This window comes from Micropterus dolomieu, linkage group LG23, assembly GCF_021292245.1.
Source record: "Micropterus dolomieu isolate WLL.071019.BEF.003 ecotype Adirondacks linkage group LG23, ASM2129224v1, whole genome shotgun sequence".
Taxonomy (NCBI): Eukaryota; Metazoa; Chordata; class Actinopteri; order Centrarchiformes; family Centrarchidae; genus Micropterus; species Micropterus dolomieu.
The window spans coordinates 10,825,520-10,851,969 of NC_060172.1; the positions used below are offsets into that span (position 1 = coordinate 10,825,520).

Here is a 26,450-nt window from a genome sequence, read left to right on the forward strand (position 1 = left end):
GTTGAAGGGTGGGTGGCATAGATATCCCACACAGGATTAGAGTCATGGAGTTGGAAGAGAAGGAGGGGGAAAATAAGAGGGAATGCCCCAGAAACACTATACTGCCTGACACGTATGGAATGGACTCTTTGCAACTCGACTAAAAACACGACTGCCAGAAAGAGAGAAGATCTGCAGAATCCCGTCTTGTCCACAGCCAAGTATTCAGCCTGTGAAACAGAGCTGTGCATACTGAGCACATGTACATTCTGCCTGTAAAATGAGTGATGCCCCACTCCATACCTTGTCTTTCAATCACAAATACAGTAGTTAAATTGTTGTTTAGTCCGATTTTTTTATATTTAGAAAATAAAATACGCTCAGAGTTTTTGCAATATGTGTTTTTTTACAGATAAAGACAATGATTGGTTGATTCATTAGGCTAACACTTTGGTCCAGAGTATGATATGAATGTTGACTAATGGCCACATTGCAATGAAATTCGCCATGGATATCTGTGATCCCCAGAAGATAAATTCTATTATATATGATTTTTGTGAATCTGATCTCTTACCTACACTGACATCTGACAATTTACGGTACCTACAAAAAGTGTATGCACCCTTTTGTACTTTTATTTATTTTTTTTACCACACTGAATTGCAGTGGATGTGAGTTTGTTCATATTAACAAAAAAAAAAGTATTAACGTCAACAAATTGCTTAAGGGAATTACAAATTCAGCCAGCTATGCTGCAGTAGTTCTTAAAAGATGCGATGTAGTCTCATAAACAAATGACCAGTGCGACACATGGATGTGAGATTAGAATGGCAGTGAGAGTGACTGACTGTAGCAGCAGAGCAAACTGAAACCAAAATTACAGGGAAATAATTATACACTTTTTTTTTTACACCCAATATGAAATATTTCCCCATTTACCAGAAACTTGACTATTTATATTTCACCACTACATAATATTATCTCATCTTACTGTTCATTTGAAAATGGGCTTGGCCATTACAAGAACTTAATTCACATCTAATACCAATTTAAATACAACCCATTTCAGGAACAACATAAGAGCAGAAACTTGCAGTCAGCAAATGCCTGGATATCACCCACAAACAGATCTGCAGACAGCAACACATTGGACAACAGCCTTTTAACCTTTTGATGTTGCTAAAAGCTGTTGTATGTTGTAAACAAACTAACTCATATGTCATGCAGTGCAACATTCACAGAAGTATTTATAGCTGTTAGGGCGGGGTGATAATTGCACAAATGGGGACAAAGACAGAAGCTTTAAGCTAATCTTTCCTCAAAGGCATTCATAGTGTTGCACTCATTTATACATACATAAAATGACAGATGTAGTTTGTGTGAACGACAGTAAAAATACAGTGATACTATCAGACTGTTGGCAGGCAATGTTGCTTATGGAACATTTTATGAACTGTGAAGATGAAGTGTGAGCAGAGCATTGAGGGCTTAAAGAGACAAATGGCAAAAAGATGTGCTTCATATGTTATAGTAGAGCACATTATGTGAGCATAGCTAACTCAAGTTATCTGCTTGATCTAGATCACAGTCACTTTATTTATATAAAAAACAATAACACAGGAACAAGCTGAAATAATTAGAATTTATTTCTTTAAGAGAAGTGAAATGAGTATTATGCAGTACAGGTGAATAAATGGCATTATGATTTCAAGAAAGAAAACAAGTTTGTACCATTGAAAATATGTATATGTATATTGAAAAGATAGACAACTATGAAAAGAAAACATGGTATAAATTAAACACCATATACTTTACAGCACAAGGCAAACTGTATAACAGATTAGCAATGATCTTTTAGATGAATAAATCTGTAAATAATCTTTGTTTTTCGTATTACTGAAGAATAAAAGTGAGGTTGACAAGAGCACAGATACACAAAAAATGTCAAAATTACAAATGCCCATAAACAACATTGGTTCCCTGAAATGACACAAATGATCTCTTACACATTTTTAAATCAAACATATCAACAAATATAAGAACATGCAAACCACCAACTTCCCACGATCCACATAACGCTAAGTATAACGTATGTGACAAAGAAAGCTCCAAGAGTCCAGTTATCTACTACACAAATTAAGTTTGTGTCAGAGGAGGGATCCAGACACCACTGTAAGGCTGCCACAGGATGATGGCATCTCAACACATTCTATCAGTAACACAAGGCTAAATTTCACTCATAATAGTTATAAATGATTTAATGAGAAACATTTTATCCTGCCAGCTCACTTCACCCAACGCGTCTCCAAACATAAACTCCATTGACGTCACGGAACTCCAATATTTAAAAGAAATAGCTTGTGCAAGACGTTCCAAATTAGTAGCATTTTCAAAACAAAACACAAAACACATTTGGTGAAATCTTTTAGCTGCTCAGTGTCAGGCAGACTGGAACATATCCCGGCATGCATGAGCAAAAGGCAGGGAAACATCAACACATATTTAATTTAGTGTCCCTGATCAGCCAGGCCTGTCTGTCTTTGGACTACATGAGGAACCCCAAGGGCTTCTCTGTATAGAGCTGTACAAACCTCGTGAAAAGGCTAAGGGTTAGATAGTATTTCCAGTTTCTTTATGTTTTCCAAATGCTTACTTGCCACCAAACATGAAACTTGTAAAGATGTTCACTGAGCGTTATAGTCCAACTCCTAAGTCTGTCACAACAATCTGGACACATAGAGCCGATGTTTAGCAACCCAGCCAGTTGGTGATGCTTTACATGAGAGGTTACTATTGGCAAGTTCTTGTCGCTAGCTTTCTATGAATGCAGCACTTAGAAAGGACGTCTTGGGTTCTTATCCACTGGCTAGTGCTGTTGTTTGGGAGTGGAGTGTGCAAGTTCTCCCCATGTCTGTGTGGGGTTCCTCTGACAGCTCCAGTTTCCTCCTATAGTCCAAAGACATGCAGGTCAGTTAATTGGAAACTCTAACATCCCTTTTCCACTGCAGGACCTTTTCAGGTTCTCAGGTTCTGCTTTTTTCTCCACCCACTACGCTCCTGGAAATGAACTTCAACACTGCCCAGGAGGTGATCCTAAAGGCAAGTTCCAGGTACTTTCAGCAGCTGCCGGCAGTGCTGCCACTCACTGTTAGTCAATTCGATGTATCACATCACATCACAACAAGAACGACTACAACAAACACAACAGTAGTAACTACCATTTCGTATTTGGGGAGAGGAGGCCTTTCAGAGGGAGTGTGGTCAGAGATAAGGGTACGCCACACAGCCAGGCGGGGCCATGGCAGTTTTGTCTATAACTGAAGGCTTTGAATTGGCCTTCCTTAGGAGTAGGATCAAACAATTGTCTCGCTTCACGCTCAGCTCCTCACCATGCATTGTGAAAATGTGAGGTGTGCGAGTTGGATCCTCCGTGAGCCTGTGCGACCTTACAGCTACATATGGAAATACAAGGAAAACCTAGTACCTGAGCTTCACACGGTACTTAAAAGGTCAGGTTATAAGATGCCCCAGGTTATGGGCAGTTCAGTTCCTCCACTGCAAAATGCTGTCAATTGATAGTAGATGGTTAATTTGTTTTTGATATTGAAAACAATAAATACCTATGTGAGCCGATGGAAAAGTTCACGACCGCACATCCTGTGAAACGGCAGACACGAGAAGTGTCAGGTTTGTACGACGGATGTAAAGGAGAGATTGAGGTGAACGGGTGAGGGGAGAGAGCCTGTTGGGTGAAACTATTTTACCCTAAATGCAGCGGAAGTGTCCATGACACAGCGGCTGGTGTGTGGTTACCATACAGACTGGGCCTCAACATTTCTCAGCTGCCTCTGCAGGGAGAGAGAGCTGCTCCATTCAGACCTGCAGTAACTTGAGCATCTTTTCTCCGTCCCAGACTCAACCTCACCTCAGACTTGTCTCATCTTTCTGCCAGGGCGTCTTGACTGAGCAGCAGCCATGTGCTCTACGTTATCCCCAACACACTGCATTTGTGATTTCAGCTCAGGGGGTTATCCCAGGATATTTCACTGCTATCAAGAGTCATGTGGAAAGAGAGTGATCTGAGTGACAGGAAGAAGCAGGAAAAGATTTGTGTTACTTATGCACACACTCATGTTCCTGGAAAATAACACTGTCATCAGCAAATCTACTCTGCTTGAATAAAGGTTAGATAAAACAAAGCCTCTTTGAGTCAGTCATGATCCTGGCAATATTAATAAAATGTAAACCATTCATTCTTTTTACCCACATAAGTTTTTTGAATGAGATGCAAATGTAGACTGCACCCAGTTCACAAATCCTTGGCGATGCCAACATGCAGAAATTAAAGTCAGCTTGGCGCAATCTGCAAAGTCAATTGCTGTATGATTAAGGTTGATTGTTTGCCATTGTGTTGGCTTTTAAGGAGTAGATTGGTTTAGAATGATTTTCACCCAAACTGTATACTCCTTAGGCATAAAAAGGTTCCACTGTTAACTGCTGCCAGAGGATCCTGTTCAGTTTATAGGGAACAGGCCTCTCAGTAATCTTCTACTAGAAGAAAGAACAGAAAAATAGAGAGAAAACATCAAAGAGCTGCTGATTATGGTGCAGAAAAACAACGTGCAATTTAGAGTCCAACTGGTAATTATGGCAGCTGTTTTTTTCTTTCAGAGGACTATTTGCACCACGTTTGGATTTGCATGCCAATTTTTCATAAATGAGATGTAAAGTGCAGTCTAAGCTTAAGCGACTAAATGTGTAACTTGCACCCAAGAAACAAGCTTTGTGAATGTGGAAATATATGTGCAAATATATTATTGTATAAATTTGTTCAATATGGTGGACAGCAAACCCTACATTCCCTACATTCAAGGCTGACAAATATGACCCTTTTTTAATCTAAAAAGGCTCAAGTCAAAGCTTAGTATATAGTCAGTGTTTATTATCTAAAATCCCTGTCCCATTCATCCTAAACCAGAGAGCCTCCTGATTCAAAGATCTGATGAGCTGCAGCGGCTTTTGACTTTGGGCACTACTAGAATCTCATCCCCATCTCGAATGCTATAAGAATGGAGGGCCCGGCAGCCACACTTCAACTCCTCAGGTCCGAAGACCGAACACATCTCCCGGTTGATGTAGAAGAGCCTGATCCCATTGGTGGGCAGCTGCAGCAGAGATCTAAGGTGTTTCTTCAGGTCGCCCACCGTCTGCTCCAGATGAAGACTGACTGCCTCCACCCTCTCGCCCCAGCGAACATCCACCGTGGTGCAGCGGGGGCTCAGGTCCACCTCCGCCAGCGGGGCCAGCTGACCGTACTTGGATACAAGGATGTGGTACCTGGGAGAAAGCAGGACTCATGTCAGATCACTGAACGGTTTTGTTTTGTTTATGGTTAAGACTACGGAATAACTACTCAGTGAGAAAAATACTGTGAGGATGTTAAAAGGTGTTTGATATGAGGGGGTCAGTGTGTGTGTGTATGTGTCTCTGGGATGGGCTGGCGGGTGGAGGCTGAGTACGTAGCCATAGCCATGCTGTTTGTCATGTCACATTACTGTTTGTCAGTCCTAAATATCTTCTAAAGCTCTGAAAATAACACAGTTTCAGTAACATAGTTAGTACAATGTTGTTTCTCTGCCTTTGCTTATCAGGCTTGCTAACGCTACAGTCAGTGCTCTGGTAAAGGCACAGCTTGTCTTTCTTTTCGCTAAAACTGTTTGTGCAGCAAAAACTGTCAGACCAAAACTCACCAAAATTGGCTGGTGGGTTGCAAATTCAACCCACTAAGCAGGTGCATAAAATGACTGAAGGCGGTGCTGGTTACATTTTTGGAATTCAATTCATCTGCATCTTTGCTTTAATGGTCTTCTGCAAAGATGCAACAAGGGCCATAGTCTGGACTCACCCAGGGATGTTGTACTTAAGCACTCTTAATCTTTCTGGTAGAGAGGAGGCTTGTAACGGTGTGAAAGACCGACACATTTTGTCTACCATAGAGATAGCAACTTCAAGGTCTATTAAAAAAATCTCTTTCCATTAGCCATTATTGCATAGTTTCTTTCTCGACGTCGGCCAAAAATGTTTTGTGCCACATTTTAGCCTTTTCCTTAAATTTCTAGCGTGAAATTAAAAATGAGCATAAAAACAGGTAAATGGAAATGTACCAAGTGTGTTTAAGAAACAATGAGTTCTCTGCCTTGCATGCCGTGAGAAAGCTCTCAGCCGCCTCAGGGGAATGCGTGCTCAAGATAAGGACCCAGGAACGATTAAATAAAATCCAGGAGAAAAGGCTTGTGCTTTCAAAGCTACTGTAACAGCTGGGCCAATCAAAGCAATTTCCCTTCCCTCCCCAAAACTTCCCCACAAAGCCTGGCCTGAGGTTTCTGGCCAAAGCTTGTGGTCCACCGTGGGAATTCTCCTCTAAGGCCACAGTGTACAAAGTGCCATTCTGAGAGAAGCCATTTAGCTAAAAGGCTTCATTTAAGGCGGTAAGCATGGCATAATGGGGCAAATAATGCTACAGGTGATAACAATTCAGCATTCCAATTGTCTTTTCCAGCATTCTTTGCTAATGGAGAGTAATATAGCAGCAGGTTTGGAGCTAATACAGATCTATCTAGTCCGCATCTTGGCAGACTTCTCTTTTGGCGTTTCATCCCACCTCATTTTCTCGTTTCTCCAGTCCTCTAGTTGAAAGATGAACTGCTTAAAAAGTTTAAAATGTAGATTTCCCCTTGTGGACTGGCCCTCAATATCCACTGCTCCAGGTCCAGTTCCCTTTCAGTCCCTCTGTATGTATTCTACTGGATACTCCGACTCTCAGATTTCTTTTTCAACCCAGTAATCTCTTTCATTCTTTCCATGCAACTTTCCTCCCTGTCCATCCACCACATTTCTTTCTTTAAATTTTTTGGGGGTTTTTGTTGAGATTATTAAAGGTATATCAGTATCTATCAGTCTGCTTTATGGTTTGAGCTGCATTTACAGCTACTCAAAGCTGGGCTGTGTCAGATGTGTTCACCTGAGAGGCTGTGACCCACCCTGCAGTGCTCTGATCTCGGGGTAGCAAGGCCGCAGCCCCGTCAGAAAGGAAAGGAGATAGCGGTGTTTTCACTGCTTACTGAGTGTGTCCGACACCCCGATAACACCCACATGCAGTCATGGTGATCCCTAACCCTGGACCTACACTGAGAAGCCTGGCTTCAGACCAAGACCTCGAATACATTTAAATACAGGAAGGAAAGTAATGAAAACAGACAAAATTAACATGTTTGAAGGCCTTTGGATAGTAGTGGTAAAGTATAACATGATGTTAACTGCGACATTGTCTTAAATAATATAATGAATACTTTAACATAATCTTTGAGACGATTCATACTAGCCAGGAGTGCTATTTCAGCTCCTGTGACATCAGAAAACAAAACAATCTCTCAACTTAAGGTTTGAGGTTGACAGAGTAGGTGTATACATAAAGAAAAAAATCAACCTGCTACCTTGTGTATCAGTTTTCCAATCAGTGAATTCCCAGCACAAAGGACTCATTGAGCAGAGAGAGACTGGTGGCATTGTCTCCCAAAGGTTAGTTTCCCCCAGTCAGGGACTACACCTTCCTTCACAAATCCCTCTCCAACATTCTGCTGAGGTTAAGTGGAATGCAGTCATTGAGGAGCGTGGGCAATTATTTGACCGCTGTCAGCCCCTGAGGAGAGCTTTCTAAATTATTATATCACATACAGTACATTTATTTTGAGGACAACGAACGGGTTGTTGCTATTGTTACAACTTCACAGGTGTTCACAGAGGCACGAGTTATCTGAGTGGAAGCAGGAGTCAACACTTTGTGCTACATATTCAGGGTTTTGATTGATGCGCGTTATCAAAGACTGACAGCAATATCTGTGAATATTTGAGATGCTGAAACTCTAAACCTGTCCATCAAACCATGGGACAGAAGTACTGATATATTAACCTGCCAGCAACAATTACTATTGGTTTAACATCTTCACTCTCTAGCAGTGAAAACAACTAAAACCCACTAATATCACATGTATCAAGACATTAAATACCTGGTTGATACAAATACACACAAAGCTCCATGGGTTGGGATCAATAAAAGCATAACGTTTATGGAGTTCTGTTGAAAATAACCAAAACATAGGGCAAATTGTAGATAATCTCTGGTTATACAGGCAAAGTTATGTAGCCTATAATTTTAAATCAAGTTAAATAGGCTACAGCTGTGTAGCGCACAGAAGCCATTGCTGCGGTTACTCTCAACAGAGCACCTGCCATTTACTCGCGAAGCGCTGTCTTACTTACTGTGTTACTTCTCCCACATGCTGCATCCTGCCTAAGCCTCCCTCCATTGCTTGTTTGGGTGGGTCATTTGCAAACTGATCAACATCCCACCCCTCCTGTGACCCATGGTTTTAAAGGTGTAAAGCACTCTGAGCTGCATGCTGCATGTATGAAGGGTATTATTATAATTACTTAGGATTAGTGCCATCCATGTGCCATCCGTGTCATACTTTGTAGGCTTTTACTAGGTCACAATGCATGTGCCTAGTTTGATATGGCTAGGCTGTACCTAATCAAATCTATATAAAATACCCAAACCACTTTTTTGGAATATTTATAATAATTTATACATATAATTTGTAATAAACCCATTTATAATAAATCCTAGGGTTCAAATGTTGTAAATGCTTCAGAAAGGTGTTGATAATTTGTTTTGAATTTGAGCTGGACAAGCTAGCATTAGCTAATTCTGCAGCTTTAGGACTACAACTAAGAACATCAAACACTCTTCATTTGTATACCAGGGTGCAGGAAATGCCTTGCCCTGTCAGACAGGGGTTCTTGATAGCCACAACTAGATGATTGGTATCGGTCCACATTCTGTCGTTTTGTATGAAAACAAGTAAGAAGTAAATGGTACCCTCCTTTACAATTAAGGGTTTGTGACAGTATATACTTTAATACATGCATCCTGTATGTTTGAGTACCTCTGAGGAAGCTCCTGTTCTGGACAGTCCTGGTAGTACCTGATGAAATATCTCTCAGCATCCTCTCTCTCTCCAGCAGACACTGCACCCCCATTCAACACCACTACAGATGGTAGCCTGCAGGCAGGTATGAGGATTAGAAAGTGAATAAGTAAACATACCTGTATATTCAAAACAGTAAGGATTTGATGTGTATAGGTGTAGAATTTCAGACTCACTGTGCTAAGAGGAGGCTACGTCTCTCGTGGGTGGTGTAAGGCTCCAATAAAGGAATCCCTTTTGCTTTGACTTCCTCCAGCTTAGGAAAGAAATTCAGCCTTTCAATGTCCTCCCATTTACTAAGCCCTGAATAACACAACATCAGTTTTAGGGCGACAGTGAATATTTGTTTACAACTAGCACTGAATATTGGATGGATGAACACATGCACAGCCTTCATTATCCCTCTCAGACCTGAATTGTTGAGGTTGATGGTGCGCAGGTTGGGGAAGAGGCACCGCAGTGTTTCTTGAGTGTCACCCACAGACTCCACAGAGTTATTGGCCAACACTAGTGTGCTCAGACTTGGGTACATCAGCCCAAACTTCCTCACTTCTGCCCAATTCTGCAGCTGGTTGTCTGTAATCTGCAGCAGGCGTAGTGACGGACAGGACGTCTGGGATTCTGACACGGTGTTGTAGCCATTCAGGCACAGGAAAAGCTCCTCAAGCCTGGATGATGCAGTGAATTAGTTATGTTTGAGAAATATAAAAGTAACTACAGCAAAACAACATTCAGGCCAAATCTGCATTTGATAAATCTGTTGAGCTCATGTTGAGCTTATGTTTCATCTCTTGACTCTTTGTGCTTGAATACAGGGTCTATGTTTGAATCAAGGACATGCTGCTGTCACCCTGTTAATGCATCATGCCCACTGGCTCCTGCTGAAAAAGTTAGTCTTTCAAAGCAGGCTACAAATATATAGATTCAAAAATAATTTCCTACAACAGCCCCCCAACAGTAAATCATGAATTTGTTGGGGGACTATTTTCACCAACACGTAGATTCACATTTGGTACTGGAGTCAGTATTTACAGCAGCATGGTGGTATGTGTAGGCTTGACTCAAAAACTTGATGTCTTTTTAATAGTTTCTGCACAACACTGAAGCACTATGGCACAGAAGAATAAGATCAGCACTTACTCTGGTGTATGCTGCGTGAGTGTGTGCACGGTGTCCCAGCTGACGTGTGTGTTAATGAGGACAAGTTGCCGGACCCTGGAGAAAACCTCAGCCATGCTGGGCTCCAGCTCTACGCCGCTCAGAGGGTTCATGCTCAGATTGAGGAAGTCCAGGTGGGGGATGCTGGAAACGATGGTGCTGATCTGGCAACCCACAAGCATTAACAGAAAAAACAAACAAAAACGAAACCATAGAGACAACCCATTAAGTAAACATAATCCACTTTGATTTCACATTTATGTGATTATTAGTTATTTGTGGAGGTTAGTATCTCTGTGGTGTTCAACTATGACCTGGTATGAGACAGATCACTGACCTAAACTTTGTAACAGTATTTTAGATTTTGTGAAGATTTTGTATCAATAGCCAACCAAAATGACTTAAAATAAAGTGAGAACATTACAGTTGTGTGCTTTTTTTATTGATTAGCGTGGCTACCAGCAGGGTTTGATTCTCGAGTGTCAAATAATGTCATTCATCTTTTAACATTAAGCTAACATAGGTGTATTAAACTGTAGGTATTTTGAGCTGTCTGCAAGAAAAGCACAGGTGTAACTACTAACATTAATAGTGGCCCTGGTCAAACATTCATACTATGTGCACAGGCTAAGCTGTAGACAAGTGCCTCCTAATAAATGTAACGACACATCGGATGGCTAAGATGGCTACGCAGATACTATGTGGGGATCGCAAGAACTGTGATTGGTACTTGGGCTGATTGTGTTTTCTCCTTTCAAGATGCCAGTACAGGCTTGTTATCTTCTCTTGTGTCTCCACTGCAACCCTTCTGCTTAATGCAAACCCTGCTCTCTATTAATGAATGAAACAAAGTAAATACGAAGGCCTCACGGAACAGATACATATTCATCAATGAAACAAGTCTGACCTTTGCACCATCTTTTGTATCACCAACTGAATGAAACAATGTAAAAACGGTAAACACCGGGGAATATAATTAAAGCATGGCACTGCCCAAACACGTCTAATACAAATAACGCTGTCTTAAATAACAGCACAAATAAATTAGATCAATGAGTTCATTTCTGCCTCAGGAGTAGCTCTGCTTTGAGAAATATTACTGTAAGTAAACCCACTCCACTCTTTTCCTTTTCTAAGCACCAAGTCTTTGAAGCAGACCCACCTCTACCCAGTCGTTAAGTTGATTGTGGGACAGGTCCAGCCCTACCACATGGGCACAGAAAGCTGCAATGTCTGACCTGTCACCAGCTTTACTGATTCCACAGTAATTCAGAACCAGTATGCTGGGCAAGAACAGGCGATCTGCAAACAAACTTAGGTAGTTATGCAAACCTTCACACTATACTTCACACTTCCATCATTTTGACATAAAAAAGTAATGCAGGTCTCAGTGATATCAGCGCTCACTTAGCACTGGTGATCAAAACCCTGACATAATTCCCTGCACCATCTCTCACCTTTGACGGGGGATCCTGGCGGTCTGGAGAGAACCATTACTCCTTGGCCATAGGGGAAATTCTCTGGGTTGTATTTCTCACTCATGACTTGGAGGAAGGTGCGCACCTCCTCTTCATCAGAGGACGACTCCATGGTTCCAGCCCTGAGCAGGTATCCAAGGGAGAGAAGGAACAGAGGTTGCAAACAACACAGTCAGTTCTTTACTTTTTTGAGGGTTTTTTTTAGCTTTGGAACATTTGATTTGATTTACTAACTGTGGAGTCACTACAACAGTTAAACCAGGATCGGGGTCTGGAAACGTTCTCCCGTCTGTGGGACATACCCCCAAACCCATTTGTTTCTATTAAAGATTAAAACATGTCACAAATGTACCATTTCATGTTTAAGGCTCATACATTTTACAAAACAGCTGGGAATTTTTGCTCAAACAGGAAACACTTTATTTGTTGGAGACTATTTTTAGCTGCAGACTTAGTGTACTAGTGAGTAGCCTATTTAAATAGGCACTAGGATTGACATGTAGGATCAAGTCAAAATCAACTGTGTTCATGGTAATGAAGGATCACGTCACCCAGTGCAACAGTGTGGCTCAGTGATGTGTTAACAATAACAATAGCAGTTAACAATAGAGCTCTATGGCACAGAGGAATAAGCAACAACAAACTCTGTCTGCAAAGACAAAACTTGTTAGTTGAATCAATTGATATAGAAAAATCAGTTAATATGAAATGGTTTGAAGGGGTATTAAAAATGACATTTTTTTCAAGCTTTAGATTTAAAGCTGCAGTGAGTAACTTTGCATCTTGCCAGTCTAAATTGCATCCCACAGGAACATTTGAGAAATCCTACAAGATGACATTTACTAAACTAAATGTCATTCTGTAGCAGTGTGAGGATTATCAGATCTAAACAATGTGGCAGTCTTGATATTAATTCACAGATACATATATACATACTGTAGGAGCAACTTCCAGAAAAACTTAAGGCAGAAGGCCTTAAAATACTTTTTTGGGGTAGAGGAAAATCCATTTGAGTGTGCCGCCCAGACGTCAGTATTTACTAAAGAAAAACACAAAGGCAAGGAACGTAAACTAGTGACCTTGGTTTATTACTGCTACTACTACAAATTAAAAATAAAAGCAGTATTAATAGTAGGTAAAACTCCAAGAAAATAGTAGTAGTAATAATAGTATTAATAATGGTTGTATTTTTAATAACTGGTGAAATTAGTGGTTAATTGTAATTTATTTGTCTGGTTGTTTATCTACACTGTCCCTTTTAAATAAACCCATAAATAATACAGGAATTAAGTAGTAGAAACAGCAGTAGCAGACAAGATCTATTTACTTTATATTCACAGGGTCAACACAGGTTAACACTGTTACACAGGGGAAAAAGAGCAACAGATAGGGCTTATATTTATATTAATATATTTGGCTGAAGCTAATTTGCAGCCTTTTTGAAATCATTGTTAAACAGCTAAACAAATACATGGATATAAAACTGACTGAGTAAAAACAATTGAGCAGACAAAATAGACTGTGTCAGTTTATGTGCAAGTATGTCTTGTACAGGACTTGACATGGCTGCATCAATCAACCAAATTTGCACCTCTGTCAAACCACTTCAAACCATTTCACACCATTTCACTTGCTCTTGTTGATAGATATTTTTGGTTTGGTGTTTTTCTGTGTATGTGTTAGATTAAAAAAGATCTAAAAATAACCCCTCGACATCATAGAATAACCTACAAGACACAGGAGCAGAAACATGAGAGGCAAAGCAGCACTGACAAGAGCAGGTGCACTGTTGACACCAATGTACTTTGTAGGGAAGCTGAACCACCTGTTGAAAGTCATTTTGTGTTTCTCCATTTTACATCACTGTGGCATGAATATCTTTGAGTTGTGTAATGTTAGTTGAATCAAAAAGGCAATAGGAAGTGGTAAACATTTTTCAGTACTTATGGACATTTTATAAACTAAACAATTGTTGACCAATTAGTCAATATCGAAAAGTAAATAGTAGCAGGCCCAGCTGTGTGTTTGACACAAAGAAACAGAAAAAAACAGACTATAGTTTTTGTAAGGTAAAATGGGTTTAAATATTCCATTGAGGAATGGGGCAATAAAAAACAGGACTATTATCACTCCAACTATAAATAATTAAAATACAAAAACCATTCTGTCAACTTTGGCAACTAACACCTGTTGGCATGCTGCCAGCTTGGCAACCATTTCTAAAACTCACTGCTGCCCTGCAGTAGAACTAACAGTAGCAGTGGAAGAAATAGCATTAAAGCAACAGAAATTAAGGCAGTAGTAATATCACAGTATCAATACTAATAGGTAGTAGTCGGAGCAGCAGTAGTATCAGTAGTACTGTAAACAATTAAAGCAGTTCACTCTTATTAACGCCCATACCAAAAGTCATTTTTCCTGCTTTAATGCATGTTGCAAAGATGTTTGTTGTAGTAGGCCATACAATCTCGACCTTGTGTGTCCACACAGCGCCCAGGTGCCCTGGACTCCTCGTCTCGCTTCAACCCTGATCAGCCCTATCACTTTCAGACAAATGGGGTCTGATCATCTTAAACTCAGCCCACCTGATGTGGCGTGTTCGCAAAATGATTGAGTATTTTGTCCAGCCTCTGATGTTTCTGTCACAGATAGTTTCTTGTTTCACAGATCCCCTGATTCAAGCGTCTGATCTTGCAGAGACCAAAGGAAAGCCTGTTTTCAACAACACATCAGATCATGCCTCCTCTCCTGCTGGGAGAAAACGGGGACTTTGATGAAACAAGAACAGCATCTAAAAATAGCTAAACTGTGTAAGGGAACCAGAAAAAACTCATTTACATGCATGCAAATATAAAATGCGTTCAACTGCATAAATGGAAGAAAACCTACACAGGATGACTGCCTTTACTACACACCAAAGGGAGTGAAACTTGCATTATAAAGGCTGACAAAGGGAGAGTGACAGCTGGGTTCCTGGCTGGTCCAAGAACACAACTAGCAATATAATAGCTGGGGTTCATTCCAGCACAATGCGCTGACGACAACTTGAAACCTTTCAAAAAGGTCTAATGAACATATGCCAGACAAAGGTGATCCATTATAGAGAGAAAACCATCCATTTAAAACCTGTCCACGTATTACTACCTTTCTGGGGTCACTGGTTACACTACCTGGCTATTTGTTTGACATGTTTCTTCTTCAGCCTTTTCTTAGATTTGTCACAAAAATACATTATGTTTCCTAGTAAAAGTTCGAGTTTTAAAAGTGACGGTGTAACTGTAAGATAGTGGCAGCAATGCCAAACTGTTTTTAAGAGATAAGAGTTTCACAGAAAGAGACAAATAAGAGTCAATTGATGTATTTATGCCGAATTCAATGGCGACCCACAACGATTCATAAAAGGTCATACGCATTACTGTACCTGTTATATACACTTGCTAATAAGCAAGGCCACATTAAACTAACAGATGTTTCAACGGAGTTTGGTGCAACATTCTTCAAGGCAGAGAGAACGGCACGCTCGGGAGGACTGCTTATGACCGAGGCCTGGCTGCCTAATGTCGCTTGCGCAAAAACGAATGGACAAAATAACAAACTGAAAGTGGACATTGTGACAGTAGCGGAGGGTACAGTTTTTCACTTACTCAATGAAGTGACATGTTTCAAGTACACTGTTGTGCAGCAGCGTAGCTACCTTTCAACGTTACATTTAGATGCTGAGGCTGCTAGAATCTAAGCATGGTCTTGACATCCCAAACTAACGCCACATGTAAGTATTCATGTTGTATTTTGTAACTCACACGGTATATTTTGAGACTGATTGCACTCACCGTCCCCGGAACCCCCTCAGTGTTGTGTTTGTTTTTGTTGTTCTTCGGTTAGTTGTCATTTAAGATACGCCTACTTTTCCGGAAATGACGTCGTTTAAATGGCTTGTTTTTTTCCGTCTTCATTTCAAAACGGAGCACAGGAAACATGGCGTTAATTTAAAAAAAATAAAAAAAATAAAACCAAGAGCTATGGTTTAACATTTTAAATGTGAAAAATGCAATACCACAAGGGAAAAATAATCAGTCCTGCATTTATTTTATTTTTTTTAGCCAAACTGTTGGTCCTGGCGCATGGTCCTTTAGTGTTAACTTCAAACATTAGTTAGCCTACAACTTTATAATCTGCATTTAGTAATATTTCACTGTTATAATTAAGGTAGCACTACTGGCTGCTGGTACATTAAGCTGTAAAGAAATAGATCAACTGCAGCTGGCACACAAATGCAGTACAAATAAAAGGGGTGGGCAAAGTTCATCTTTTGTAAAGTAAAGCAAAGTATCCTTTTGCATTTGCACAACAGTGACTCATGCAGGTCACAGAAAACATGGAGTTCATCTTCTTGATACTGTAATTTAAATAAAACACAATTAAACTTGTTTTGTTATAATGTCTCCCCTATTATAAATAGTTTTCAAGTACGAGGGAGATCTCTTAGGAAAGAAGTAATTCACAGGTGAAGTTTATGTAATATTGACAAACAAAATTTAAACAACCTTTTGATTTTGACCTTCAACTGATATATAAATAGTTTGACTTGTGTTTGTATTCATCCATTTTACTTTTTTACTCAAGTAATTTCATCAAGGTATTACTTAATTTAGTATGCAACAGAAAGCAACATTTCACAGTAGCTGTGGTGGAGTGGGCCTACCATATGCTACCACTAGGTGACAGTCATGTCATGTGTGCAGCGAAAAGGTTCAGTTGTTCCTCCTCCTTTCCTACTACAGTGTAAAACAACAGTGGGAGACTACCATGTATGTGGAGAGCGATGCATTAAGTAGCGTTTTACAGCTGTAGCTGGTCGATGTGGAGCTATTTAATATAACCTTATGCTTAAGTCCATCTAGAGGGTCACAAAATAAATCTGAGAGCTCAAGATGATTAATGGGGTAGAAAAAACAACAACAATGTTCTGCAATAAAACTCTCTAAATTTTAGCTTTTTTCATGAAATATCGGACTTTAGAGGGGAAATGTGTTTTTGTTGGAACTGCCAACAACTCATAGACAACAGAAATGCGATAAGGGGCCCTAAGTAGTAGCCTAATAGTAGTCGTAGGCCTAGTAGTTTCTTTTTGCACAAGCCAAAAAGGTTGGAAACCACAGGATTCATCTTAAACAGTGCATTGTATTGTTCAGTAGGTTTATCATGTAACAACAACAACAAATAAACCCGTTATCTAAAATGTCAGTAGTAACAGCTGTTACATAACTGTAGTGGAGTAAAATTACGATACTTCTTTCTAAAATTGTGGTGGAGTAGAATTATTAAGTACCATAAAATGGAAATATGTAAGTAAGAGTCAGTAGAATAGACACACTGGATTAGTAAGAAAAGCACCGGTGTGGCAATATAACAGCATGTCCCAGTAAGCCATGACAGAGTGTAAAATACCAGGACCCTGAAACTGAAGCCCAGGATTAATTAATTAATTATTTACATTTGTGGTTTTCCCAGTGGTCTGTTTTTCTGGTATGAGATCTCTGATTTGGCCCTGTGCTCTGACTGAACAGAGAGGCCATTTAAAGTCAACAAGTTCATGGTTCACTTTTCTCAGTTATAGGTGACAACTCCACAGAACCCAACAGTGTCTCGCAAGATGATGTCAAGGTAAAGAGGAGCAAGAAAAAGGGCAGCAGTGACAGAGAGGAGCCCAGTGAGAGGAGGAGGGTCAAAGAAGACACCACCTTCTCCCCCACAGGACATCAGCTTTGGGGCCTCTTCATCAAAAAACTGAGTTTACCAAAGTCAGTTGGATTCATCCTCAGAGGACCATGCACGTCTCTAAAGAATTTCAAAGAAATATCCTGAAATAAATTCAAATTCAAATTCATAAAAAAAGAAGATGTTGAGAGATTTCAGTCTGGACCAAAGGGGTGGACCAACAGACTTTCTTAAAACTTTTTGGAAGAAAATTGTGTTCATCACATCCCTATAGACCCTAAATTATGCATTTTCAATTATATGGATGGCCAGAGTTTAAAAAAAGATAACAATTAACATATATTGTCTTTGTAGAGCTGATTTTGAAGCCAGAAAACACATTCCTCGGGAACTTGTGGCATGCAAACTACTAGTTCTTCAAAATTAACATCTTTTCAATTTCACGTCAGTTAAATGAGCATAACGTTACTTCAGGCAGGCTCATAGCTGATTCCCCTCTTAGCATCCGTTGGCAAATCTCATACAAGGCACCTTCTTTAAGCTGCTTTAGCCTGCCTATCCTTGCTGCTTCCTTTGCAAGCCGCTTTGCAACCTGCCTCCACCCCAGCTCCTCCTTTGATGCTGTGTCTGACTAATCAATGTAATTTCCATCAATAATGCCTGCTCTGTTCTGTACCCTGGAAAAAGGCAGGGAAGTGTGCTCTCCCAGAACAGAGACATACATACCAACAAACATAACTTACTGCAGATCAAATGAAAGTTTCTTTGACTCGGGTGGTCCTGACTGAACTGATTTTATTGTATTTCATATTGATCATATTCATATCATGATCATTATCATCCATCTGCTTCTTCAGATGAAGAACAGGGGAGGTGTCTGATGGCCATCTGGAGGTGGCTCAAATGATAAAATGGTGGACTGGAGTCAGCTCGGAGCTCTGCAGCCTTGACCCTCCTGAAGTGGTATGATCTGGAGCGGATCTTGGTTCTGGAGAGACCAGTCCCCTGGACCTCAGTCAGTATACCTTGAGGAAAATAGAGGCTTGCTACAGTAGCTGCCACTTTAAATGTTGCTTTCTCTTCATATTGGCAGGAGTTTGTGCAGATGTGTCTGTCCAAAGTCCCGAAGCTGCACCCCATCCATGGCTCAAATAATGCAGCCAATAGATTAAACAAGGCAATCCAAATGTATTGTTTATACCTAAACAGTAGTGAGTGAGTCCTCTGTCCTCACAGCGTGGCTGCAGTTAGTTGTGCTACATTCAGACAGTCATGCTGATTGTAACACAAAGCAGCTCCGCTGCTGTGGTCTTCAACCAGTGATCCTGGGAGGAAATTTTATTGAGTTTATTTACCACATGGAGTTTTATTTTAGATAGATGGCGACTTCTCCTTAATTTACTGTATGTGTCATAGAGTGATTTTCCTCTGGTGTTTATACATCTATATATATATTTGTTTACAAAATGATTGGATTATGGTACAACATGCCCTTGCCAATTAACACATACTGTTGTATTGTTAGTTATTTAACACGTTTACACACATAATAAGAGTAATACTGTATTGTGTTTTAGGCTTGGTATTGAATGTCAATACCAATTAAAATGTTTCCATAGCAACAAGTATCAAAAACTGAATGCTTTCTTATGTCTTCTTAACTTTTGGTCATTTTAAAGTGTATTTTATTAGTCTAAATTTGCGTGTGACTGGAGCACAAGGTCAAAGGGTGTACGACAGAAACACTTGATAGATTTGATTTTGAAGTGATTTTTCAGGCAAAGATGGCAACACACAGCCAGAGAAGAGTGACACACTGGGTGAGAGAAATAATCATTCAGCTAAAAGAATAAAAATTAACTTTCAATCAAAAATATAGACTTCTACATTAAATATGGTTTCAGGGCAACAGGTGATCCACTGATCAACAGCCTTGTGTGTTGTCTGTGGGGGTTTACACTCTCAAATGAAAACACTGAAGACATTCAAACTACAAAGATACCTCCAAACCTCTTCAAACAAAGAAGCGCCACATGTTTCTTTCCTTGTGGACAACCTGCAACCAAAGACATCTGCTGGGAGTTGCTAGATGAGGCAGCAGTCAAAGTTTCCCAGATTTCCCTCTCTGATAGCACAGCTGCCAGGAGAATTGATGTCATGGCCAAGGATGTCAAGAAGCGGCTCTCTCAAAGATTAAAAGGCTATCTTAATAAAGGGTGATCAGATTCGAACCACTGTTATTTGCGCGTCTCCAGGACAGCTGATGCAAAAGGCATCATCATCTTAATAATATGCCTCTGCCGCCCTTCATCTGACCATTTCACCTGTGCATTCATTCGTCTGTTTTTCTTTTTTTTTGCCTTGGCAAACCAAGAGACCTGCTAAACTAATGTTAAATGTCCTTGGTAGTGTAGCAGTTCCAGTTGGTAAAAGTTCAACATTAATAAGATGTAATGTTTGTCCTCATTTTCTAAGATGCTTTCCTTCATTGAACTTTCTTAAAAATGTAATAAAATCTTATGGATCATTACTTCAACTATGTCATGTTTCAAAAATACTTCCTAATAAAAAGTACAGAAAATGTATCTCTATTAAGCTATATCAAGCCACTCAACATTTCCTTACACCACAAATGGCACTGTCAACAGTTGTGGTTTCAGTACAGGCCTACCACTTCCTTCACATTAAAATGCTTTCCTGACTCTAAAGCAAGCTCTCCTGAGAGCTCTTTACAGAACAGGTCACTTGTCACTACAGGGGAAAATGGTTACTGTCTTCAAACTGGCCAACAAAGTGGCTGTTTTCATTGAAAAACCGAAAATATGGGAGAAGAGAGCTATGCGGGGTGTCTTTGAGAGGTTTCTGAGATATTTTGTCACAGTAGCTGAAAGAGAGTGGGAGTTCACACATGTCACAGCTGGTGTGTGATCATTTGAGAGCCCTTTTGGGTGGGTTTGACCACTATTGCACTGCAGACCATTCCTATAAAGGTAAGAAAACACTAGATCTGAATTAAGAAATGTAAATACACAGTCAGGTTAGTCAGAGTTTTCTCTAAGCTGTTAAAGAAAGTGATGTCACCATTGTATAACAAGCAGCCCTGCAGAGATCCTGGAAACGCTCTCATAACTGACCTGAGGACTGTTACAATTAGGCTAATCCTCATGTTGTTATCTCAGTGCTGGGATTAATTTGTGAAAGCATGCTATATACTGTATGTGCAAATAAATTAACAGACAGGGCACACATGAGTTTAGGTTATGACATTTTAACAAGAGTATTCAACAATACAAACAAGGTATGGCACACGGTGTGAGTCAGGAGGTGATATCAGTCCAGAAAGAGCGATGATGAGCCGGGACAAGAGGGTGTGGCCAAATACTCTCCTAATCCAGAATTATCCTTTGAGTCAGTCCTGGCCACAGCCAGATTATTCTACCAGTACTGTCTGTGGGACAGAGGGGACTATAAACAGAGTCAGACGAGTCCACAACCAGCTGCTGGATCTTGGAAAACCCAAAACTTATTATAACAACTGGGACCACCGCTGAGACACATGGCTCTCCTGAGGTCGGGCTGGCTGTGGAGACAGAGTGAGTAGATATAGGATTTTAAATTTGTTTGTTTGTTTTTTTCTACATCTATCATGGGGGAATTATAGCTTTGGCTGTTATAAGAAGGCGCATACAGTCAAGAGTTTATTAATTTGAGTGCTGGCACAACTTTCATTATCAATTATTCCTTTTAATAAGTTTATCAAATAAAAATGCCAAAAAATTGTAGGTTACAATTTCTCCAATGTGAGGATTTTCTGCTTTTCTCTCTCATTATTATCATTTTTTTTATTATTGTAAACTTTTGTTCAGTAAGCTGTTGTTTTTGACATAATAAACAACTGAAAGTTGACATCTTGGGCTCTCGGAACATGTGAAGGTTTGTCCTTTGTTGCATGCTTACAATGACAATGACATGCAACATGGTTGCCTGGCCAAAACCATGTGTGTTGCGGCTTATGGCCAGTACTTTGACCCCTAGGCCACCAAAGTGCCCCATTTTCTGATATTAAATATTGAATGTTAGATGTAGCTTGAAGCCAGAGCAGCAACTGTAACCAAGACAGTGCATCTTATACAACACGATCATGACAAGAAAGATGTTCTTTAGTTAACTAGTAAGCAACACCTTCTTAGCCACAGTATTTTTCACAGATTTCTGAGGAGCAATTCGATACATAATTACATTTTCGGCTTTGTTTTTTAAAAAGCACTCCTTTAAAAATTTTAAAATACAACTAAGCAAAAGTTTATTATGCGTGCTATAGACCAACCAATAGTGGATTATTGAGGCCAATAGAGCTTAAAATATCAATTGATATATTAACAAAAAAATTGTCCCAATAATACTGACAGAATAGAAACAGTTTTTAAATGACTCCTATAGATTCTTACTGCAATTTATTTCTTGACATATATGCTGATACCAATATATCTGTGATAAGATAATTTTAGGCCAATTTATCATCCAAGATTTATTGGTCATGCTCAAATATATGGTTCTATTTGGGTGGTTTTACAATTTACCTTAAATTCGTCATTAAGTATAAATTCTTGGACTTCAAACAGGTAATAGGTATGCTGAGAATCTTCTAGAAAGTGAAAACAGTACTTGTTATGAAACGCAAACCTTTGCACCTTATAATCCCATTAATTGTCCCTGGCCATGTCTTTAAGTGGATTACTCAGGACAGTCAATGAGAAAGTATCTTCTTGAATATAGATTACATCCAAAAGACACAACTACAAAACAAACAGGGACTGACTTCTTACCTATTCAGGTTCTTCATTGTAGCACTGACTCCACACTGACTTTATCAACCCTCAATTTGAGGTCAATTTAACATTTTTACTAATCTTCACAGCCCTTTCAAGGACAACCACTAATGGTACACTGTGACATGTGTCTCCTCTCTAGCTTCTGTCCTAAAACGCTGGAAGTTAAACTGGTGTGACCTTTGGATAGACGGGAGTCTTTGCTTCTACAAGAATGACAGTAGGCGAGAGTTGGAGCACCGCGTCAGCCTCAAGACAGCATGTGTAGATGTGAGATCTGGCCTGGAATGTGGAGGTAAAGCTTTAACCTTTTCAGGAGGTCCATCATTTAAAAAAAAAAAAAGTATTTTGAGCGAACAAAGCTTAAAGCTGTACTAATCAAACTCCATTCTTATCAGCCTTATCAGCAGTCGGCTGACTTCATGTAAAAAAAACTTAGTGAAGAATTTAGCAGCTGAAGAGCCAAATATTTCCCCCAGGAGTTGGTGGAGACCAAAACAGAGCTGAGAGGAGAGTAAATATGAGACTTGCATTTGTGTGGTGGCCAGTGACAATGCTCAAATGGACAGTGGTTTGCCAAAACATTCACCTTAAAAACTTGTAAAGTGAAAACATGGCAATGCTGTGTTTTGAGTTTGTTCCACTGCTCCCAAGTGGCAAAAAAGTACCAATTTGATGTCCCAGAGTTTACAAACATACCAATAATGTCCAGCGGAGTTTCACAAAATGGTATAAAATGATGCACAGAACATGTAGAATACTTCCATGCAGTGAACGGTGGAGTCACCGTTCACCAACATGGACAGAAGGAAACTTTCTATCAGGGCTGGGTGATACAGCTGAAATCAATATCACGATGAACTTTTCCAATATTGATATTGATTATATATTGAAAATCATTTTGCTCTCTTTTTATGACATTTAATTGTCAGTAGCTTTCTAAAGTCACTTGACTGACATTTCACGGCGCAGGTATTTTCATCTCTGTGTATGTAGTATACTGTACACAATTAGTATCTATTATGAAACTGGGACAAACCCTTTGTTTGATGATTGCTCTGCAGGGGCATTTAGCGGCCAAGCAGTATGAGACCATTTAACAGAATTAGATGCCCCTTACAATGCAAATACTGTTTCTTTACCAAATGTCCTTATGCAATTATAACAATACACACAGCTTAAAAAAAACAAAATTAAAATGAACCAAATTCGTGACCTCCCAGTTATCAGATTCTTACATTCCTTAGTCTTTTTATGGACTAGCGTTAAAACATGACAACTTCACTGAAGCTATTCAGAAGGCTTACAATCTTGTTTGGCCCATCTATTCATTAAGTAATGACAATGCAAACATGTCCCTTTTGTGAGTACACACATCTTAATGTTGATTCACAGCAGTTACCCCAATCAGAAAAAATCAATGGTTTCTTCAAATTTGTGTTTGTAAATTTTATAAAAAGGTGAACATCCACATGTTTCATGTCTAAGTGACTGATTCTTAGTTTAATCAGATATACAATAGTCCACATATCATCCAAATTTAAACATAATGTGTGATAGGTAGGTTTGACTTAACAGACGACCGGTGAAAATATGCAAATGTTTGGGTGAATTACTTTTTTACCTTGTTTTTGGGCTGCAGATGTGACTCCACCAGAGAGTAATCCCAGAGAGAATTGCATTGTGGTTCAGCTCAAAGACGGCTCAACAGTCAATCTGTGTGCAAACAGTGAGGATGAATCCATGTAGGTACTCTCACTTCACGCTCATCCTGTCCGCTCTGCGTCCTGTTGCAGCTCCATACACATTACACTCTATCAGTTTTTCATTCCTGTTCGTGTCTTTTTCAGAGCATGGAAACTGACTCTGCTGGACACCAAGAGAAACCCGGTGAGTAATACTGTGTTGAAACATGATCTGTTCACTCTCACTGGTGGTTGGTATTTCCACCTCAGTGCTAAAAGTAGCATTTTCTTTCTGTAGGTGTTCACATACGACCCATATGATGACTCCTACCAGGCTGTTCCTATCAACAGCCATCATACTGTCTACATCACACCTGGAGCAGGACCAGGTATGTTACCAGTGATGCAAAGCAATACAGGATTCAGTATTTCCCCACTTTTTTTTTTTTTTTTACCGGAATTAGAAGGTTGGAAGCAGCATTTAGACCTTCATGTTTGGAGAAAAAACTGCAGAAAACATCATTAACTGCTTAACTGCACAAATAAAATATTAAAAATCTAAATATTTAAAAACATTTTATATTTTTTTTTGGTGCAATGGAGGGTGTACTGTGTACTTCTACTTCACTACATTTCATTTCATACAGAAATATTGTACTTTTTAAGCCTCTATATTTATCTTACTTAGTTAGTAGTTGCTTTACAGATTCATATTTTACATACAAAGCCCCTACAAGCTGAAAAATTAAAGAGCTACTTACACATATAAGACATTAGTAACAGTAAAACAATAATATACATAATATATGACTCTGAAAGGGTCCTTTCTGCATAATGAGTAGGGCCTATTCTTACTTTATACAGTTTAAGTGTATTTTCCTGATAATACCTGTTTGCTTTTATTTAAACACAAATTATAGATTTTTACTTGGAAGGAAGTATATTTTACACTGTGGCACCTTTACCTTAACGTAGAGTATATATTCCACCACTATTAGTGGTATTCAGTGGGCTTCACAGATAGTGTTGTGAGCAGATTTAGTGGAGCTCTTAAGCAAATCTGTAGTAGTACAATATTACACAATTCACCAAATCAACTTTCAACTATATAACTACAGTACATTTTTCATGTTATTATTATTATTATTTAATTCTTTTTTTTTAATCGATAAATTGCCCTAAACCACAGACAATCTGAATGTGACGGTGCTCCTTTAAAAACATTCCATTCAACAATGACCACCAAATTCTCTTCTTCTCATCCTTATTTGCATTCTCTTCCCCTGCATGGTCGAACATCTAAATTCAACATAATCCAGCGGAATGCAATACAATTTCGATATCTGTATAATTATTGATGAAATCTCCAAGTTTTCCAAGGTCCGCCACATCTCTCACTCTTTCCACGTAGTTGTACCTCCACATACCCGCTGGGCGAGTAGCCTAATTAAATTGTGGGGCATTTGATTTGTGTCACGTAGCATGTACGTCGGGAGATGCATTAAATCAGTCCTAATAATAATAGCAGTGGGCCAATGTGTGCAAAAATAATGATAAAGTAATGTGTATTGTAGCAGGAAGATACACCAACAGCAGTTCCGTCCAATAAAATGTGTTTTGCCAAGAAAGTCTAATCTGTACATGTGAGTGCTTTGAAAACAGATGAAAACAATTTTAATTGTGATATTAAGCTTTAAAGAATAAGCCTCCTTCTGTTTGTGCATCTCTGATTTCAACCTGGATTGTGTGAAACAAAGGCTTTTAAAGCATCTCTGTGGAAATAAAACCAGAATTATTGTGTAAATACTATCACCAGGCCCTATTTAACCCTGTAGCTTGGGATCCCTATCAGCTCCCTGGTTTGTCCCACTTTCTGTGCATTCTGTGTGTATCCTGCTACCTTTAACTTTCCATCAGGCACACAGCAGACTTCACGGAACAGTTTAATTTTATTTTTTATATATAACATTAATTTTTATTTTATTTATTAATACCTAAAGCTTACCAGTACTTCAGATCCGGATATTAACTGGCCTCAGGTTTACTGTGTGTCAGTTTGTGGTAATTTTGTATAACACAGATTTAGTTAGAAATATGTATCACGTAAGCGTAAAATCAACTAAAATAGGACACTGTCACAGGATGAGGTAAAAACGCCGGAGCTACCTGGTAAAAGTAAAAAAGAGTGTGAGTTTGCTGCCCTTCTAATTCAGAGTTGACCCTCTGAGTTCTTCCCTTACTATGATTTGTCAAACATGTATCAGCCAACAAGTTGACCATAAATATTAAACGTGTCTTCCCTGTGTCTTTTCTAAGGAACCCACCAGGTGGTTGTTCAGAGGGACCCATTTGATGGAGTGTTAGATAATCTAGCACTGGGATTACTGGCAGGCATGGCAGCAGGAACAGCCATGCGATCCTTCCTCTGGATGCCCTTCTTTTTCTGCTGAGATGATCTCCATTACTGACATGACAACGCCTGCACACAGACTGTCTGTCCCCACACACTGGGGGCCTGTGCGAGGAGGCTTTTACTAGGTCTACCTCCCAAAAACC

General features: G+C 39.5%; 2 protein-coding genes across 3 annotated transcripts; one reads left to right on the top strand and one right to left on the bottom strand.

The window, feature by feature from the left end:
• Positions 1–1,607: 1,607 nt before the first annotated feature.
• LOC123963848 (tubulin-specific chaperone cofactor E-like protein) lies at positions 1,608–15,582 on the bottom strand. 2 transcript variants are annotated; one of them, XM_046040918.1, is made up of 9 exons: positions 14,066–14,090; positions 12,599–12,701; positions 11,642–11,784; positions 11,347–11,486; positions 10,167–10,348; positions 9,438–9,694; positions 9,203–9,329; positions 8,985–9,101; positions 1,608–5,316 (listed from the first exon to the last, which is right to left on the bottom strand). In XM_046040918.1, exons 1-9 carry the CDS (start codon positions 14,073–14,075, stop codon positions 4,971–4,973), a joined length of 1,425 nt encoding a protein of 474 aa, XP_045896874.1. In that variant the 5' UTR covers positions 14,076–14,090; the 3' UTR covers positions 1,608–4,970. The 2 variants fall into 2 exon arrangements, with proteins under 2 accessions (XP_045896874.1, XP_045896875.1); XM_046040919.1 differs by lacking the exons at positions 12,599–12,701; positions 14,066–14,090 and adding an exon at positions 15,493–15,582.
• A 5,336-nt stretch (positions 15,583–20,918) lies between these two features.
• plekhb1 (pleckstrin homology domain containing B1) lies at positions 20,919–26,383 on the top strand. The gene is made up of 6 exons (XM_046040915.1): positions 20,919–20,973; positions 22,352–22,504; positions 23,852–23,954; positions 24,060–24,099; positions 24,193–24,283; positions 26,211–26,383. Exons 1-6 carry the CDS (start codon positions 20,937–20,939, stop codon positions 26,342–26,344), a joined length of 558 nt encoding a protein of 185 aa, XP_045896871.1. The 5' UTR covers positions 20,919–20,936; the 3' UTR covers positions 26,345–26,383.
• The last annotated feature ends 67 nt before the right edge of the window (positions 26,384–26,450 follow it).